The 21,337-nt window shown below is 39.2% G+C and overlaps 1 protein-coding gene across 5 annotated transcripts in view; it reads right to left on the minus strand.

Annotated features, from left to right (window-relative positions):
- Positions 1-21,337, minus strand: part of ELMO1 (engulfment and cell motility 1) — a 376,239-nt gene that overhangs the window by 186,930 nt on the left and 167,972 nt on the right. For all 5 annotated transcript variants that reach the window (XM_042475479.1, XM_042475477.1, XM_042475480.1 and 2 more), the window contains one exon: positions 1,708-1,812. In XM_042475479.1, the coding sequence (XP_042331413.1) occupies positions 1,708-1,812 (105 nt within the window). The remainder of the gene's footprint in view (positions 1-1,707; positions 1,813-21,337) is intronic.

Here is a 21,337-nt window from a genome sequence, read left to right on the forward strand (position 1 = left end):
GAAAGTTACTGTCCCATGCTATCTCCTAATTTGGTTGATATTCCATTCAGGAGCCTCCTGCTCCCATATCCCCCAGTTATCCAAATGTACAATTGTTAGATGTCAAGCTGTCCCTGACATATTAGGATTGAATGATGGATTTTATAATTTTGTATTGTATTGTTTTAATATGGGGGGACTCTGATTGTGTAATTTTGTATTTTTATTATTCTGTAAACCGCCGTGATCGAAGGAATGGTGGTATATAAATAAAATCTTATTCATTCATTCATATTTGTGTAACCCATGCTGTTATTATCATTATTAAAAGCTCGGTGTGGAAACAGTACTATGTGAAGCAATATCTTTATGCTCCCAACAGAGGATGTATCAACAGATCCACCCTGCTTCTCCCCTCAGAGAGAAGCGGCAAAGATGGTTCAGTGAACCGTTTTCCTCTGAAGAGTCCAACACTAGAGCAGTTAGCAGGGAGGAAGGTCAACACCTGTGAGGAACAGAAGAGGTCTAGCACTCACCGAAAGCCTGTTCCAAATCTTTACAGAAGCCATTAAGAAAGATTACAGAAGACACCAATGCTATGGAATGAAAGACTTGTGAAACTGTCACACTGACATGTTTTTAGAACTATAGAATATCAGCATACATGTATAAATTCCATTGTACAGTGTGCCCGAGTCATATGTGGGCGCACCATACACAGCTTTCAGCATATGCTGAAAGACACTGCTGGAAGAGGCAATGGCATGTGTGCCTATGGCGCGTACACCATGCCGTGGGACAAATACGAGCTCCATTGTTTTCAATGGGGCTCCACCATAAGCGGTATTTCCCTTATGCGGGGGCATCTGAAGTGGATCCTCCACATAAGGGAAGGGTGCACAATATTCCAAGTGCAGCATTTGGACTGCTCAAGGGATTCAGTTTTTATTATTTAATATAATTTAAATGACCACATACACACATAAACAAACAATGAACTGTTAGGAATTATTTGTTGTTGATGGAGTGGGACACAATCCTGATCTAGTGTCTCAGACTGACTAAACCTGCCTAACTATTGAAAACAGTGGGTAATAGTTACATTTTTTAAAAATACAAGATTTCCCAGCATATCGACTTATCTAATTTTTAATTCTCCTATGGTGTGAGGCTATTTCTTTATTTCTGTGAACTTAAAAACGTCTAGTTTTAGGAATACTTTCATTCAGTTTCTGTTCAATTGCTTCTAGGGTGCTTATTAGGAAAGTTTATGAAACTTACTCAGGCACACTCTGCTAAAATGTCAGGAAAAATATGTAAAAGAAACAAAGTATAGTTCACAGCTACCTATCAAATAAGATGTGTAGGCAAGATGTGGGTAAGACACAAGGAAAGGAAAACAGAAGAATGAATCAGCCTTCCTTTATCCCCCATATCTAAGTGAAATCAATCACAGCTGATTCCTTCCTCTTGGGAGTCAAGGAATACAGAAGAGGTCTTCAGGCCTTCAAATCATCGATCAGGATGACATTTATATATGTTTGGAAATGAATTTGGGGGCACTGTTCAGCATTTGTGAAAGCTTACATAGAAATATCATGGGTCTCCACAGCCTTTCAGCAATTACTTGCTATTTTCAATGTCATGAGCCCATCTGCTTTCCTAGAAAGATGGATCAAAGAGAAAAAAACAACACAAACACTCTGCTTCACTTAGAAAGAATCTTACCCGGATATAAGCATCCTGTTGATGTTTAGCAAAGTACAGCATGTTGTCAAGGGCTAGCATTCCTGGAGGAGTTTGTGTAAAATCCATCGCTGGGTTCACATGATTCTGTGAAAAGGTAACAAATGGAAGCATTAGAAATGTAGTGATGTGGGTAAGTGGGCTAGTTGCCCAGAATGTCAAACAAAACATAAACATTCCAACATTCCACAAAGGTTGCTTGGGTTTAACTTCCAACAAACCCCTGCTATGCCAAAGATGGCCAGCTGCTGCCTGAACCTGTCCATGCTTCACTGTCACCTGGTAAGACTCTTCTCTGGGTTCTCTGCCTTCTGAGCTCTCATGAGTGTGATCAGTTACTTAAACGTACTTATTTACTGGGGTATGACCCAGTTAGTGCGGGGAAGAAGACTTGTGCAGCCCATCATCTGGGGGAGTCCCTTGCGGGAATCCAAAGAAAGCCCCCACCGAATCCCTAAAGGTCCTGGTATCCTAAGTTTTGTTTTTCAGCAAAAAAAATTCAAGCTTAAAAATCTCTATTGTATCCTGTTTCATGGTGTCCCCCACCCCCACCAAGAAAATTTGAAAAAAATGGAATCTTAAGTGTCAAGAAACTCTGACAAGGTAGATCTTCCTGAAGCTGCCTTTTCATCCTCCAACACTTCTAACAGACTTGAAGGACTACTCCCATATTTCCGCTGCCCCCTGGCACAGCGATGTAAAGGTCAGAGGACTGTAGGAAAGCTGCTGAGGGATTGCTGATACCTACATTCCAACAGACAGTGCATGACAATGCCATCCTCTGCAACCTCTGGAGGTCCCCAAGAGGTACATGAGGATAAGTTATAGAATCGTAGAATCATAGAATCGCAGAGTTGGAAGAGACCACAAGGGCCATCCAGTCCAACCCCCTGTCATGCACGAACTCTCAGTCAAAGCATCTCTGACAGGCCATCCAGCCTCTCTTTAAAGAACTCCAAAGAAGGAGACTCCACTACACTCCAAGGGAGTGTGTTCCACTGTCAAACAGCCCTTACTGTCAGGAAGTTCCTCCTAATGTTGAGGTGGAATCTCTTTCCTGTAGCTTGCATCCCTTGCTCCGGGTCCTAGTCTATGGAGCAGCAGAAAACAAGCTTGTTCCCTTCTCAATGTGACATCCCATCAAGTATTTAAACAGGGCTATCATATCACCTCTTAACCTTCTCTTCTCCAGGCTAAACATCCCCAGCTCCCTAAGTCGTTCCTCATAGGACATGGTTTTCAGACCCTTCACCATTTTAGTCGCCCTTCTTTGGATACACTCCAGTTTCTCAATGTCCTTTTTGAATTGTGGTGCCCAGAACTGGACACAATATTCCAGGTGGAGCCTGACCAGAGCAGAATATAGTGGCACTATTACTTCTCTTGATCTAGACACTATACTTTTATTGATGCAGCCTAAAATTGCATTGGCCTTTTTAGCTGCCACATCGCACTGTTGATTCATGTTCAACCTGTGGTCTACTTGGACTCCCAGATCCCTTTCACATATAATCTTGTTAAGCCAGGTGTCACCCATTCTATATCTGTGCATTTCATTTTTCCTCCCTACGTTAGTGCAGTACATTACATTTCTCCATGTTGAATTTCATTTTGTTAGTTTTGGCCCAGCTTTCTAGTCTATTCAGATCATTTTGAATTTTGATCCTGTCCTCTGGGGTATTAGCTACTCCCCCTAATTTGGTGCCATCTGCAAATTTGATAAGTATGCCCCCAATTTTGTCCTCCAAGTCTTTAATAAAGATGTTGAATAGCACTGGGCCCAGGACAGAACCCTGTGGGACCCCACTGGTCACTTCTCTCCAGGATGAAAAGGAGCCATTGTTGAGCACCCTTTGGGTTCACCCAGTCAACCAATTACAAATCCATATTTTATTCCTTAATTGTGGTGTTCTTAAACTTTATGCTTTTATGCTGTTTATACCTTCATCAGACATTTTACATATGAGTACAATTTTATTGTAATCCACACCTCCACTCCTATTCATAGGGGAAAGCAGCATATAAATTAATTCTGAGTAACTCATATCTATAAACTAATTAGCATGACAGTGAGCATAATATCAAATGAAAAAAGGTCTGTGCATGAACATTTCTCCAGGGTAGCATTACACAAAATGGAACTAAAGGCACTGTAGTCAATATCACAGCCAATTCCAACGCTTTCATTTCAATACAAAGATTTCAGTATCATATTAAAGTCAAGTCTATTTCATTTTTATCCATAGTCTATCAGGCATGAATGGAGGCACTTTTGTTAATAACAATTAGAGGAGATCTTAATAAATGTATTATTTAGTGAAGAATTTTAATTTTAATTTATTTTATTTCAGCTATCTTAACGTCTATTTTAGCAATTTATTTCTAACATTTACATCCCATTAACTACAAAAATCCTGCTAAAAACCCATTCAGGCACAAAACCCCACTGGGTGACCTTGGGGAAATCACACAATCTCAGCTTCAGAGGAAAGCAAGGGAAACCTTTCTCTGAAAATATCTTGCCAATAAAATCCCATGACAGGTTCCGCCTTTGTCACCTACATCAGAAACACAATAACAATGGCACTATTGGTGCATTTAAATATACAGATTGCTAGAAAAAAGCATTTATTTTGAAAGTTTACAAAATATGGAGCATATTCTTCTTAGGGATAAGTTTAGAGAACAAAACTGAACACCTAAAATTTTCCAGGAACCTTTTCATAAAAGAACAAATCTTGGGGTCACTATGCTTGTTAGCATATTGTACATTACATAAGTGTACAATGATGAAGTCTGTTTACCAATGATCAGAACTGCTATATTCAAAAATGTTAGTGATATTCAGTGTCCATCTTCCAATGCCCCAAGTAGGTACAGAACTGTATAAGAAATTCTGAATCTGATCAGAAAAGAAACCCACACACTATCTTTTGATCAAAAGCACCAAATCTCCCTCAAGCCGCGCAGCTTGGGAGTAAGACAAGTTTACTGAATACACACAAGCCTTATATACCTTGAGACAAACAGTGAGACATCATTGCCATGCACCCAGATATCAGCACATAGACATTGACAACCTTTGTATGTCCCCATCTTCACCCTGAGAGCAGGAAAAAGGTGACTGAGGAGAGTGCTTCCCCCCCGCCCCCGTGAGAATATCTTAGAAAACAGCATAGTTTTTAACAGCAGCAACAACAACAAAAACCTTTAGTGGGGGGAAATTTGATTAAATCATTCACACTCATCTACAGGAATAAAAAAATTTGAATACAGCCAACCCTCCACTACTGCTGTCTTGCAACCCACAGATTTAAGCATCTGCGGATGGCAAGCCCCATTCCCTCTAATGTGTGCACACAGCCATGACAGAATGGCTGCATGCACAGGCGCTGCCACTGAAAACTGCAGGACATGAGGTCTCACTTTTTCCCCCATCTGTGGCAGGTTCTGGAATGGAACCCATGTGGATACTACTACAACTACTGCTAATAAAAATATTGATCTGTATTCTGCCTCTCCTTTTTTGAGGATCGAAGCAAGTAACAGTAAAATTAAGACAACTACGTAGGCAAAAGTAAAAACATTTCCTTAATCTCCCCAACCCTCACATATAAATGAAACAACAGTGCAATAAAACCATACCATCAATAATAACATTACTTAAAACTATGAAAACCGGTCTGTATGCACATCCCTGCTCTGCACAGCCAGCTGGCCCCACCAACCACTCATGAAGCAACTGGAAACTAAACTCCTGACTGCCATAACATCTGCCCATGACAGCATGGCTGCATTCCTGGAGCAGCTAACAAACCCATGGTACATTTTTCCAGGCTCCAGAGCATGTTCATCCTGCAAGCAAGAAAGTAGCTTTTTTGGTGAACCAAACCACACATTACACTAAATTGGCAGCAGCTATGTTTGTGTTTAATTACTGATGCAGCAAGGAGGGGGATTTGTCTAAGGGAATACTGCCTTACATCTCTGTATCTTCTTGAGAGTGCCAGATCTGGAGAAGCTTACAATGCCAATATCTTTCTGACGCAAAGTGGCTGCATTGTCCCTCCTTCCATTCTGTCTCAAAGGCCACAGCAAAGCCTCATTTTCCCCCATGCCACAGGAGTTAATGGCTCCAACCCAAAGGGTTATCAATCTGTTCAAATTAAGGAATTAAGAATTCTGCTTCGAGTTTGCAGGCCACATTCCTTTTGGAGCTATCCAGGGTGCTATTCTTTGCTTTTGCTTTGTTTTATGTGTACATAATCTTTGCTTCTGTTGACCTAATTTGTCTGAAGATTTTCCTTGCTTGCTTGACTTTGCCCAGCTGAAACCTGGCCTCTGTTTAGCCTGATTTAACTTTGCTTATCAGATCCTGAACTTAGTCTTGATTCTGTGGAATCTACTCCTAGCACAACAAAACCACTTGTTAAAACCCCCTCCAGTTGTAACCATGGCTTGGTTCTCCTGTCTGCTAGGCACTGTATACAAAGAATAGCAAAAGTTTAATTTCTGGAAGGTGTTAAAGCTGGGAGTTTATTAATGCAACTAAATTTTGTGAAAAGCTTAGACCAAAACCCCCCAAAAGGCACACTTGTAATCACATTTCCTAGTTTGTATGTTGAAATCTCACATCATTCCAGCTTTCAATGGCTGCTAAAAATAGAACATTTGATTATTCTTCCCAAAATATTGAGACCTAAGCATACTGATCCATCTGAAGCTCTTATCTTTCCTGACACATGCTCCATCAGTGCCTGTTTTTCAGCTTCTTCATCTCTGCTGTGCATTCTAAAGTAGAGAGCTTTCCTTTGGCTTTCAATTTTTATTGCATAAGACTCAGGTGGGAGTAAGTTTTCAAAGAGAACATTTGTATGAGCGAAATGGCTCTTTAACAATGGCACAGATTTCCTATGCCAGCTATTTATTCCCTGTGAGTATGATCTACTTCACTTCTTTCTACTGAATTTTTTAAATAAGGATATTTTAAAAAGTCACCACTCAAATTCCAGGGCCAAGAAAGCGGTCAACAATGAATTAATCCAAAACTACAAATTTCTTACCAATAACTGGATGGCAGATTTATTTACATGTGCCAACCTCATGTTTTCAGGTCAAAGTAGAAATCCCATCAAGTTAGCATATTCAAACATATTTATTAAAAATGCTTCATGATGGATCAAGTAACAGTCACTCCCCTCTTCTTAACTAAAGACAGTCAGGCTATAAGAACTGACCTTTCATGCTATTTCAAAGAGAATTTCAAAGCTGCATAATTTAACTTTCCTCACTAATTCCTGTTTTATGGGGGCAGGAGGCAAGGGTCTATGGCGTCTGATCTATAGATGAGGTAGGATGAGTGAAAAGGATAATGTAGTAAAACCCATTTTAACATGCAGTGACGCTAGCCTACTAATTTCAGTGTCCCTTAACCTTTGGGGTGAAATCATCAATAGGAACATAATGTCACAATGAATAACCATATTTCTGAACTTTTTTTGGATAAAATTTGGAAAGCTAAAGATCAAGGGATTATTCAATGAAAGATGAAAGCATGAAGAAAAATGACCAGTACCCACCACCTACCCAGGCAATATAATCAGAAAGAGTAATTATCAGAGAGTATTTAGTGCATTGGACTATCTACTGAACTATGGTATTGGTGTTCAAGCAGACAGCAAGCTAGCAAGTTGATCCTCAAATGCTAGAATGGCCGTTTACTTTAAACATTCTATGCACGATTGATCCCTCTTCCCTCCTCGCACATCTGAAATGATGAATCTGTGTTCTCTGGACATCATGACATAATGTATTTTCCAACAGATGATGCCTAGTGGGAGTCAGGAACCATAGTATGTACAGCAAGAGAGACTCTTGTCAGACACTGGAAATCTAAAACTGTACCTACAGTAGAGGAATGGTTAGGAAAATTAAGTAAAATGGTAACTAACCATGTATATTAATGGGGAAATTATACAACAGTATGAGAAGAAATGGGAAAAGATAATTAAATTATGGGAGAAGTAAAATAAAATATAAATGAAAATAGGAAAGGGGAGAAGTTAGAGAAAGAAATTTAGTGTTATGACCCTTTCAATTTATGGTCAGGATGTAGTAAAATTGTTTTTTCTTTATTATACATTATGTATAAAGTCTTTTTTGTGATTAGAGATTTTATTGATGGAAAATGCAACTTAAAAATAAAATTTAAAAAAGGAAGCATAGTATGTCATATTGAAAAATTACAGTTGGAAAAGTTGATAAAATGTTGTTCTTAATACCTTACTGATTATATTTTTAAACTTAAAATTTGATATTTTAATAATTAAATGCAATGTTAATTTACTCAGTCATGATTTATGTTATTTTAATCCATTGCTTTGGGTCATAATTTGGTGGGTGATCACATTTAATAATTTCAAATGTTTTTGAATTGAATGAATATTGATTTTTATTAATGATTCCTATAGCAAATTAACTTCACACATTGCCTTCAATAAGTATTCATCACTTCTCCCTTTGATTTCCCCACATTTTTTTGTGTTGCAACCTGGAATTGAAAAGGATTCAGTAGGAATTATTACCACTTGATGTAAATAAGATACTCAACCCTGTGATTGTGTAAAATATTATTATGATGACAAAACTATAAACTAAACAAAAACAAACTGGCAGTTGATATTTGCATAAGTATTCACCCCCTTTGCTGTGACAAAGTCTAGGAACTGGAACATGGCTCATGATCCGATGATGTCCGGAAACTGGTTGGCTGCCCAGACATGGGGGGCTTCAAGATGCTCTGGTGGGGCATTTATATGTCGCACGCCACCGGAGTGTCTTGAAGATGCCCTGGAGCTGTGCTGGGTCTGGGAAAGCCAGTTCTTTCCTGGCCCAAATGGGAGAGATCTTTTCTGCTCCTTTTTGGGCCGGGTTCAAAGTGGATTGAGGCTGCAGCATGTGTTTGCTGCATTCCCAATGTGTCTTTAGTGGGGGTGGCTTCAAGCCTCTCCTTCTTGATGGTCTGTTCTGGCCCTAAGTTGTGGTTCAAATACCGAAGTACCAAGTACCGAACTGGAGTATGTGAACACTTATAAAAACCAAAAGTGCCAGTCTGTTTTCGCTTACTTACGGTAACCTTTGCTCCACTATAAAAATATTCTGCACTTTCACAGTGTTGAGCATCTTATGTAATTTAAGTGGCAAGGCTGTCAGTTAAATCCCTTTCAGTTCCAGGTTGTAACACAACAAAATGTGGAAAAGTAAAAGGGATGGTGATGAATACTTCTACAAAAGACAGTACATTTCTCTTAACATTTTAACATTAACAGGCATGTTTAAGAGTGGGTGGGAGAGGTAACTAAACATGTTTTGGAGTTGGCCTTGTGTTTAAGGTTACATGCGCTTCCACAGTATTTAGTGTGTAGCTGAAATAAGCCAGTCTCTGAATGATTAGACATAATCAGACTATTCAGTTCATTATCAGACTATGTATCTACTGTATTCCATTGCTGGAAGGAGAGGTACATCTGATGGCAACCATTCCATTACTGTACCACCTCTGTTGCTGGTACAGTATGACCCCTCGTATCTACAGGGCTGGTACTTGCAGTTTCACTTATCCATATTTTTTTAAATGCTTCTGTCTAGGTATTTTCTAGGTCCTCCAGCACAACTCTATGGTATGCTTTTGACAGAGGATGACCACAGAATCGCACAGGAGGTCCTAGAAATGTCTAGAGAGGTGTTCTCTATAGGAATCTCCAAATCCAACCAACAACTCTATGGTCAACTGTTCAGTAGGGTTTGCTATTATCCATGGTTCCATGTTTCCACAGTAAGTCAAAGAACACATCCCTTATAGATACAAGGGCATATTTTACATTTTAAAAAATCAGTCCCTTACTCTCCAAAAGAGGGACTGAAACCTGAGGGAAACAAACTGACAGGCCTGTCCATCCTCCTACAGCTTTCCATGCTTTAGGACAAAGGGGACTTTACATGGAACCACCAGAGATCTATATCTGTACACAGTTAGAGTAGGTATAATACTTTTTGTGCCATTCCTACTACATTTGAATACAGCTTCATTTATTATTTCCCATTTAAAAATGAATGGTCAGCGTTTCAAATTACTTTTGCGCATGATGTCATGGTGGCATATTTGGCCTGAAACAGACAGGCAGACAGGAATGGCTTCTGGCTGCTCCAGGGGCATGTCATTTACATGAAGCACACCCCCTGGAGCACCCAGAATTCGCCCTGGGGCAGCCTAAGGCTGCCCAAAACTGCCCCCAAAACTGGCCCCAAAAGGAGCAGATCTTTCCCACTCCTATTTGGGGCTGGAGGAGGTGCCCTTTGGGCTGCATCGTGTGTTTGCTGTGGCCCCAGGGCAATCAGGCTCGAACGGCTTCTAGCTGCTCCTTCTGCTTACCCCCTTTGTATCCACAATAGATTGTAGGGGCAAACTCCAACTGCAAATTCTCTAAGAAAGCTCTTGTAACACTAAGACTAGTCCTAATGTTATACCTACAGACCAACAGAATGAATTCAGTGGTACACTGGCAGCTTTTACATTTAACAGGCCAAGCTGTAATATGAGGTTCTGCAATATGAATCTCAACTCTCCTAAGTAAAGTTCTGCTAGACCTTCAGCTGAAATAAGATTGGAGCCCTATGCTTCCTTATCTAGGATTGGGCTTCATTGGGGCTGAACTTTTAGTACAGACATAACAGGACTGCACTGTGAGTTCCAAGTAAACTTGACAGAAGTTTTCAAAGGGTAGGTAGATTTTAATAGGGCCACTTGCCAAAATAAAGCTGCTTCGAATCACAGTGGAAGTATGGTGTTTCAATGATGCATGCGTCCTAAGAGTCCAGAAGCCACACCAAAGCCACGTTCCAGTCCTTAGGGCTGAAGTGTGGCTTTGGTGCGACTTCTGGACTCTTAGGATGCATGCATCATTGAAACACCATACTTCCACTGTGACTCGAAGCAGCTTTATTTTGGCTGTCTGTAACAGACCAATGTTTATCAGGAAGGGTACACTGCAAAGCCTGACTGGCCAAAGCATACCAATTTAGACTCCTACAAAGAGCTACCATATACCATTGCAGTCATCATTTTTGGTGACTATATGTCACATCAACTCAGCCTTGATATGAGATTATTAGCAGTTTCAGTTCTGTTTTGTTTTATTTTCTGCTGACAAGGTGCCCCATAATCAGCATTATTTAGCTTAATCCAAGGCTGAATAATTGTGGGGCTTAGGGGGAGAATGGGGGGGGGATTGCTGAACTGGAAAGCAGGAATGGTGCTAGGAGCACATGGACCCCATGTTTCTAACCTGGTTTTATACTAATCAGAAGATGTACCATATTTATGTGTCAGCTCTGGAGTGGTTCCAAGATATGTAAACTGCATTATATTGAAAGACCACTGGTTGTCAAGTGTATTTTTAAAAACCAAACCAGAACACTTTCTCCAGAAAGCCTACAATATTCTGGGAAGCACAGACAGCTTATGCTGATAAGGGTGGGTTGAATTTAGCCCTCAGAGTTCTATTTTAGAATCCCCATGATCTACAAAGCGATGATGAATGCTCTCAGTTTCATAACTAGAACATCAGCATCAACAGTACAGGTCACACAAGAAAGTTATGTGGGAGGCTTACAGTAAAATATTAAAGTCAAACCTCAAACCATCACTAAATTGTGCCAAATGATCACAAGTTATGCAATCCTGCCTAAAATATACACTACTAAGCACACTGCTGATTTAATCTTGATCCACTTAAGTTCAGTACTCTTTGCCAGAATTCCAATAACAAGCAGCCTCCTTAGTTGGTCCACTGAACATTGGTTAACTAGTGCATTACGAGAAGGAAATGGGGAGATGTGTTTTAGCTTCAGAGCAACAATGTCAACAGACTCATACAATTGGTTCAAAAAAGATGCCCAAAGAAGCTGAGATATGTACAGCAATTATTTTCAAACAGAGATGCGTGCGATCACTAATGCACCTCTGACCAGCTTCACTCGCAGTGACCACATATGGGAATGGTGTAGAAGCAGCAGAATGAAGTATTAGTATTGGGAAAACTGTTCCACCCAAAGAAAGAAAGAAAGATGGATGGATGGCTGCTTCATCTTATGATACTGTAAACAGATGTAGCAAAGGCAATACCACAAATCCAACACAGGGTTCATAGAATCATAGTTTTGGAAGAGACCGCACGGGCCATCCAGTCCAACCCCCTGCCATGCAGGAAATCACAATCAAAGCATCCCCAGCAGATGACCGTCTAGCCTCTGCTTAAAGACTTCTAAGGAAGGAGACTTTTGTCTATAGAAGAGCCCAGGATGAGAGGTGTCCTATCTATTGCCATGGCCATGGGAGGCCAAATCTTCATAAGTTTCAGAAATAGGAGGTAAGGCTAATGTTAAGAACCCCTGGCCCTCAAGACGTTTGGGCATAAATCCACCATAGCCATTGAGAAGAGATACACTTGGAGGAGTAAAAATATGGTAACAGCTGAAGACAGGGTAATAATTGAATGTTAAAAGGTAAGATAATAATTGAATATGGTCTATCAACATAAAAGAAATGGTTATTACCCAATAAAATTGACATGTCTGAGTTCAAGAACGGGTATAATGCCATAAAGTGAGCCCTTGGTATCCACTAGGTTTTGGTTCCAGGTCTCCCCCCCCCCCCCCCCCGTTGATACTAAAATCTGTGGATGCTCAACTGCCATTAAATACAATGGCATAGTTAAATTGTGTCCCTGATATGGTATCCGAGTTGACATGGCAGTTTGGGAGTGCTCCTGGATCCATCCCTCCAAATGTCAATTCAGATACATGTGATGGTCAGGAGTGCCTGTAATCAGCTTCGGCTGAAATACCAACACCAATTCCTAGAATTGGAAGACCTAAAGATGGTTGTGCAACGTGCTGGTAACTTCAAGGCTGGACCCTTGCAATGCACTCTGTATTGGGCTACCTTTGTACCAAGTCCCAAAACTCCAACTGGTTCAGAATATGGCAGTCAGATTGATTACAGGTACATCCAGAAGTGATAACATCACATCAATCTTAAAAGCACTCCACTGGCTGCCAATTAGTTTCTGGGCAAAGTATAATGTGCTGGTTATTACCTTTAAAGCCCTACATAGTTTGGGTCCAGCTTACCTACCAGTTCGCCTTCTCCCATACAATCTACCCTGTACACTCGGGTCCTCTGGGAAATGTTTGCTCCACCCAGTCAGAACTAGACTGGCAACAGTTTCCCAGAGGACTTTTTTTGTATGCTGCCCCAGACTATGGAACAACCTGCCAGGGGAGACACGACAGCTGAAAATGATGATTACTTTTAAATCAACACTAAAAACATATGTCTTCTGGTAGGCCTACCCAGTCAATTTTGAATCATGACTTTTTAATTGGTATATTTTAAAGAATGTATTATATGAATTTATTTTAATGGTTTTATAGTACTGTATTTTAACTTTTATGTGTTTTCTTTTTAAACTGTGTTTTGTATATTAGCATGTTGTACCCCGCCTCGAGCATTGAGGAGAGGGAGGAAAGGAATTATTATTATTATTATTATTATTATTATTATTATTATTAGGCAAAATCAAGGTTTGCTTATGGGAATTTATCATTTCTTTGAATATTTTCAAGCTGTGGATGGTTGAATCCCTGAATAAAAAAATCCCTGGATACCGAGGGACAACTGTACTGGTTAATGGATATCGTTTTAGGAAATAAGGGAAGGAACATGTGGCCATAGATAAATGAACTCAATACCTAACCACAGAAAAGGAGATAATAATAATAATAATAATAATAATAATAATAATAATAATAATAATATAGCCAAAAGAGTAACAGAACAGCTTACAAATTATTAATTAGACATTAATTAGATGCTGCAAATCAACACTCTAGTCAACCAAAGTAAACTCACTTGTAGTGCAAAAGTGAGCTTTGTTTTCTGGAATCCTACAGAAGGGCTGGGAATCATGTGGCCCTCCAAAAGTTGCTGGACTGCAAGAATCAGCAGCCCTTCACAAGGTGTCCACTAGTAAGGAATGCTCCAAGTTGTAATCTAGCAATATCTCAAGAGCCACATGACACCCCCCATCCCAACCTTAGGTCAATTATATAATTTAACTCTTACAGAAAATAAATGGCAATTCAGTTCACATGTACCTTTGTAGAAGACTAGAGATCTTAAACTGGGTGTCTACAGATCTATTCATATAATTTCATGATAAAATATACTACACTATTACCATTGTTCATCTCAACATAACACAACAAATGGAGCAACATAAAGATTAGAAAACGTCTGTGAACCTTAGGCAACTTGACAGTACATTGTGCTATGAGAAATGCCATTGTTTTGACGAAATGTAAATCTAAAACTGATCACTGGTGGTCATTAAGCAGCTCGTGTATGTTTTGGCAGATTAGAGCTTCCCTGGATAGATTCCAGTTTGGGAAATTACGTTCTGCCTATCTAATATTCTCATCTAGTCACAGCTGGAGAAGGTAGCCTTCATTTCCTCTTCTAAGTTACTTTATATTGTTACCATCTGCTTTGCAAAGGTACCAATGAAGGTGGTGGCAGCACACAGTAATATAATAGTCTGTTTCCATGAGTTTAGTTTTGCAGTGAAAAGTTTTAACATGCCATCACTGTGTTATGCACTGTATTTAATTCAAAGGAACCCAGGAAAATATCAGATACTTACAAAAATATCTCAATGGAGGAAAAAAATAGCACACATAGCCTTTTTATCCTGAGCTGTCAGTCTTCAAAGGCCACCGAAAAGGCTCTGTCCCATGTTCCAACCAGATGTAACTGTGTGGGAGGTGGAACAGAGAGAAGGGCCTCTCCAGGAGGTTTTAAGACACAGGGAGCTGCTTAGGGTGGCTTCTTTTTGCTCCCTCCAGAGAGTGGATCGGTGCCGCTGTGTGCAGTTTATGAGGCACTGATCCGGGGTGAAAAGGGTAGGCTGCATGCCGTCCATCTATATAGCCCCTAAGTCTCTTTTTAATAATGCCTTTGATATTTTACTAAACTTGTTTTCCTGGAGCCTATATTAATTTATCGATTTCATTTTTTTTATCTTCAAATCCTACTGTTTTAGAGTCTTCTTTAATTTTGTCTTTAATCTGCTAATAACTCATCAATTGAATTTTCTTATCTCTTTTTGCTAAATCTACTTTTATTCTAATAGTAGCTACTTTGCCTTTTTCATCTCTGTGTATTATTTCTTTGTAAGTAATCCAATTTTGGCTTTTCTCCCATCTACGAAAAAAAGTCTCTTGTATAGGGAACCATATCCATTTTTATGTAAAATTTGTTTTTCAGCTGTATCCAATTTTTAAACAATGCCTTTCTTATAATATGGTTGTTAAATTCTTTATTGATTTTGTGTTTTTCATATAAGGCATATACATGCCAGCCATAATGTAAACGGTGTCTTTCTAAAGCTAATATTTGGGTTGTTTATTTTTATCCAGTCTTGTACTCATAACGTATTTTCATGAAAGCAAATTTAATGAAAAGTCTTACAAGTGAATCCCGTATGTATAGTTGGTCCTCCATATCCACAGATTTTTTTATCCATAGATTCAAGTATCCACCACTTGAAAATATTTTTTAAAAATATAAATTTCAAGAAGGAAACCTTGATTTTGCCATTTTAAATAAGGGACACCATTTTAGAATGCATTGTATTTAATGGGACATAAGCATAAATGGATTGTGGTATCCCTGGGAGTGGGAGGTCCTGAGAGCAAACTTTATGGCCCACAGTATTGTATTATCAGGTCAACATCTTTGCAAATCCAAATTTCAAGAAAACAGTCTGGTAACCTGGTGTCATTTTTTTAAAAAATACTAACCATGGATACAAAAGTGACTAATATGACATACTTGATGCTGACAGGGAAATGGAAGGGAGGAGATTTGCCTGCGGGGAGGGAAAATGGCACATTCGTCTAGTCTTTTATCCATGGTTAAGGGATCCCTTGCATTCTTTCTGTACCAAGCCATTACCATAAATGAGTAGGATCTTCAGTGAATACTGTCTTACACTTCACCCTTTTGTGTTTATTTTTAAAAACCCATTTCCATTTTCAATTCAATCACATTTTACATCAGTCAGCTGAAAATAGTCAGTTACAAAAGTATAGCAAAGTACTTTATTATGTACATATTTCTCTGAATTCGGGAATGCATGCCCAAAATTGCACCAGCAACCCATTAAAAAAAACGGAAAGAAATGCCACATTAATTCTACACTTTGTCCTTGATCATGCATTTTGTATTGGGACCTGTGTACCACAAAACAAACAAACAAAAATAATCAAGAATTGAACTGACAGAATTGTATTTTGAAACAGTTAAGAGCAATTTTCATAACCTAGTTTTAATGAGTTATGACAACAGAATCAATGTTTAAACTCATGACATTTAGGAAAGGAAGAAATACTAGAAAATAAATATCAAAGTATCTGAATCAGTATTCTAAGTCATTACCACATTCTTCAATTATAATTTTATCTAGTGGGTTGCTAAACACAAATACAAAGCATACTGAAAGTCTAACATCTGCATATATCAGTTTAAAGGATACTCTTCAGAAATTTAAACTAGAGGTACTAAACTTGTACAATCCTGAACACAAATCTTTAAATAAGAGGCATCTGTAGTGCTTCTTCAATACTTAACAATTACTATGTAATGATGCATGAATTAAACTGTTTTTAAAAGAAAATAGTAAGATTTGTGGGGGAATTTCTCCAATAGTGCGGATATGAGAAATATAGGAATCTACCTTACAAAGAGAGATATTATGAGCACATCTAACCAAATATTGTTAACACTGGCTGGTAGCAGCAGTTCTGTAAGACTTCAGGCACATTTTTCATTTCTATTTGGAGATGTCAGATAGAGAAACTGGAACTTTCTGATACTGGCCATCAACGCTACCACTTTCTAATTCTGCATTAACAACAGAAACTCAAGCCAGTATCTCACTTAACAGCAGCTGATTGGAAAGTCCCATTAGCATATTAATGTGGGATCACTGTTGCTTGCTATTGTGCACATGGCAATCCTCATTCAGTAGCATTCTGAATTTCCACTTGAGCAATGAGACCTTGTATTGTGCAAGTGACAAAAAGTCAAAGTGCTCACCCTACGTTCAATTGCACAAGCAATGTGACTCAATAGGATACTGGCCAATGAGATCTCCAGATGTCTTCATAGGGTAAAATTCCACAGAAATGAAAATACTGCAAAGATAGTATTAATATGGCATTACCTTTGCTCTCTTTCCTAACAGTATGCTCAATTTCACACCTGTAAATTATCAGTATAAGTCACTTTACATACAGTGGTATTTTCATCCCTGGTATGACCCAGTGGTTTTTTTTTTTGGGGGGGGGGGCTGCCAGGGTGATGGCAGCAGCCAAAAAGGTGTGCTTGGAGCTCTTGGTTTGCTGCCACATAAACCATGACCCTTTGGAAGTAGTTCACAAATTAATTTCCCTATGTCCGTAGAAGTCTTCTCCTAAGCATCTGTGGATCTCTCACTCTGGAAATCTAACTGCATAATGGACACTTTGCATACCATCCTGACTCCTAAGTAGTGTGCATCTTTTTGTATGTATTAGCTTTGCCCAGTGCTACATACATAATAGATGTAACTGGCAACTTCAAGGCCCAACTTCAAGGCCCGAAGGGGTACTATTTCTCCCTCACTGCCAAGTCTCACTCACGTTCCATGCATAGGAAGTAACAGCTGTTGCAGTGAGATCTGCTGGCAGCCAATTTTGGAAAGTGTGAAACATGCCATTCTCCTTTAGTCCTTTATAGCAGTCTCCTATTAAAACTAGTTACTAACCAGGAGAAATGATCAGACTGCACAGAAATGGTGACTTTAATATTTCAGTGGTATGTCATACCAATCTAAGAATTCTTTTCAGATGACATCTGTTTTTCCTGACTGCCTGCTTCACTAAACTTAATTCTTCAATATATGGCTAAGAGAAATTATCCCATCAATTGATCACCTGGAATAAAGTAAATGTAACACTTTGTTGACTTTTGATTTAAACAATTCTTTATGTCCTCTTCAACTACATATTCATTACTTCTACATTTTGAGTAGCTGCCTCATGGAAACTGCATAAAGTGTTAGATTTCAGCCAGCAAAGCCTGGACTGAGAATGCTGTTCAGCAACTAATGCCTCATGACCTTAAGCAAACCAAAACTTGGGATGTGTTTCATAACACTGATGTGTAAATGAGTCTCAAAGCAGAAAGTTCTCATATCAATCCTGATATAAGCATACGTGTGAAAAACAACAGCACCCTGCCTGGATTTGCAAACCACAGTGCGAAACATGTGAACTCCCAAATGTTGTTGGACTAGAACTCCAAGTATTCCTCACCACTGACTGCACTGGAAAGAGCTACTGGGACTTACAGTCCAACAACTTCTGAAGGGACACATGATTCCCATCCTTGCTTTAAGTGGTGAAATGAGTGGTAAATAAAGATACAACCCAGTCAAACATATGAGAGGGAAGCATGAGCTTAAATATTCAATTAGAATCAACACAAACGTAGAAGTGTTTACTGATGGGAATTGGGGCGGGGGGGAGAGGAAGGGAGAGACTTCCATTCAAAATAGATCAGATCTAACTATTTTAAATGATATGAAAAAGATATGACATTGCTTTGAATAAATAACTCAAAGTGATGCAACTCGGTTTTCTTCTTTTGAAAGAGATAGATTCCTTAAAACAGTGATGCTGCAATATATTGACAGTACATCCATATCTGATGCCATCAGCCCATGAAGGGGCACAGCATTTCTTCATAGCCAAGAAGAAATGATAGAGGGGCTAAAAAAATGAAATAATAACCAATCCTTACTTGCCAGGCTGAAACCTAGGAAGGAAATTACTGACATACTAGGAGGATGGGGTTGTTTATTTTAACAATTTTCATCGCACACTGTTATTTATTCAGTGCTGTCTGCCAAACACATTTGGCAGACTACATGAGGCTGCTGGGAAGACGAAGAAGAACAGTGGCTTTAAAATAATCTTCAGAATGTGATATTGGATACAACCAAGAGGGCTGTTTGAATGATGATGATGATGGGGGCTGAAAAATGAATTCTGAAAAACTTAATGAGCTGGCAGTAAATCAAACTGAAAGTCTGTCCTTAGCCTGGCACCAGATGGCTTCAGAAAATGTCCAGATCTACAAAAACATTTTCATTGACATAATTCTGTGCTAACCTCTTGCCCACTCACCCCCCAAAAACTTCAGATATTAAAAAATTATCTCTCTAAACAAGCTTTAACTAATTTTGCTATTCATTCCTTCAGCAGCACTGATTAAATTAAAAGTTGTAATTGAACCAAGAGTGGTGTGCATCCTGCAATTCCATGGGAGTATGAGACAGAAGGAGAGAGAACTTGGACTGGGACATAGAATTCAGCTTCCCTCCATTGTCGTTAATGGTAGTCACCCCTCTGCGGATTTTCAAGTCCGCGGATCTCAAGTTTGCGTACTTGGAAGGGTGGTTGTATATATAAAATAACACATTTGTTCTAATTTGCACAATTTAGGCAGGTGTCAGGATTCTATGTTATTGTGTAAAGAATTTAGATTGTCTAGGCACAACATTTTACATCATCATTATCATCACCACCACCACCTCCGCCACCAATTTCTATCCCACTTTTCCCCCACTTTGGGACTCAAAGTGGCTTACAATGATTTTAAAACATTATTAAAAATCCCCAAAATACAGAAGTTAAAACACAACTGAACAATCAGAAAAAAATTAAAACCAGGTTAGAACGCATATCAAAACACACACACACACACACACCCTCATAGCAATTTGCAATATCCACAACATAGTGTACGATGGGCCTTATGTAATCACTCGTCAAATACCTGTCAGAATAGAAAAGTCTTTGCTTGTCTGTGAAAAGAAAGTAGGGAGGGTGCCAGTCTAACTTATCTGGAAAGGGAATTCCAGAGCCTGGGGGTACCCACTGAGAAGACCCTCTCCTGTGTTCCCACCAGATGTACCTATCAAAGCAGTGGGAGAGGGAAAAGGACCTTCCCTGCAGATCTCAGAGCATGAGTTAATTCATAAAGGAGAATATGGTCCTTCAAATAACCTGGACCTGAGTCAAGTAGAGCCTTAAAGGTCATAACCAGGATTTTGAATTGTGCCTGGAAATGAACCAGTAGTCAGTTGAGCTGCTGTAACAAGGGCTCTATTCTCTGGAGCTGCAGAAAATAAACTTGCTTCATCTTCAATTTGACATCCCTTCAAAAATTTGAACAGGGCTATCACATCACCTCTTAACCCTCCCTTCTCCAGGCTAAACATACCCAGATTCCTAAGTCATAGGACATGGTTTCCAGAACTTTGACCATTCTAGTCACCCTCCTCTGGACATACTCCACCTTCTCAACATCCTTTTTGAATTGTGGTGCCAAAAACTAGACACAGTATTCTAGGTAAGCCTGACCAAAGCAGAATACAGTGCTACTATTACTTCCCTTGAATTAGATACTATACTTCTATTGTTGCAGCCTAGAATTTTGGTGGGAGAAAAATGAGCTTGGAAAATAGCCATGCTGGCTAAATGATTTTGGGAATTTTAGTCAAAAAGTGATTTGCTTAAAATATGGGGGGAAATTGTACTTTTATAAGAGGTCCTGACAGCAGGAGACTGATTACATACTTACAATTAGAATGTTTCACAGACCAATGCATGAAGACAAGATGAAGGAGAGCCCTTTTTCATTGCCCTAACCTCTACCCTGCTGTTTCTGCTTCCTCCCCAGCACACAGGAGTACAGTATTACCTGTCATTTCATTGCATACAAAGGTATTTTTCACACCAGACAACTATCAGTGTGAGGCTCAGAGGCACTCCACAGAGGAGTGGCAATTTGCAGAGAACAACAGGGTTGTACGCCAGGAATTATTCCTGCTTGATAAACTGCTGTGCAGCTGATAGCACATCAACCCCTTATGGTGTCTGCTAACACACTGCTGTCCTCTAGTGGTACTTACAAAGAAAAGCAAATCAATTTGTGTTTCAAAACAGAAACCAAAAGCTTTATATATCCTCTACTGCTATACAGTGGGTCCCTGTTAGCCACTGGGGTTTGGATCCAGGATCCCCCATGGATAACACAATCCATGGATGCTCAAATTCCATTAAATATAACGGAAGAGCAAAATGGTATCCCTTGTATAAAATGGAAAATCAAGGTTTGATATTTGAAATTTATACTTTTTTTTAATATTTGCAAGCCATGGATGCTTGAATCTGTGGATAAGGAGGGCCGACTGTATCCTAATAAACACACATACACACACAAAAAGAAAGAAAGAAAGAAAGAAAGAAAGAAAGAAAGAATCATCTCCATTGCTTGTTATTGGTATGTCTTCATTGGTTCCCACTGCTCAAAGTTATTTTACCATGGAAACAAGGCTCAGCTTGCACCTAATCTAAAGGAAACCCCACTTCTATTTTCTTTATG

The sequence above is a fragment of the Sceloporus undulatus genome, chromosome 6, assembly GCF_019175285.1.
Source record: "Sceloporus undulatus isolate JIND9_A2432 ecotype Alabama chromosome 6, SceUnd_v1.1, whole genome shotgun sequence".
Classification (NCBI taxonomy): domain Eukaryota; kingdom Metazoa; phylum Chordata; class Lepidosauria; order Squamata; family Phrynosomatidae; genus Sceloporus; species Sceloporus undulatus.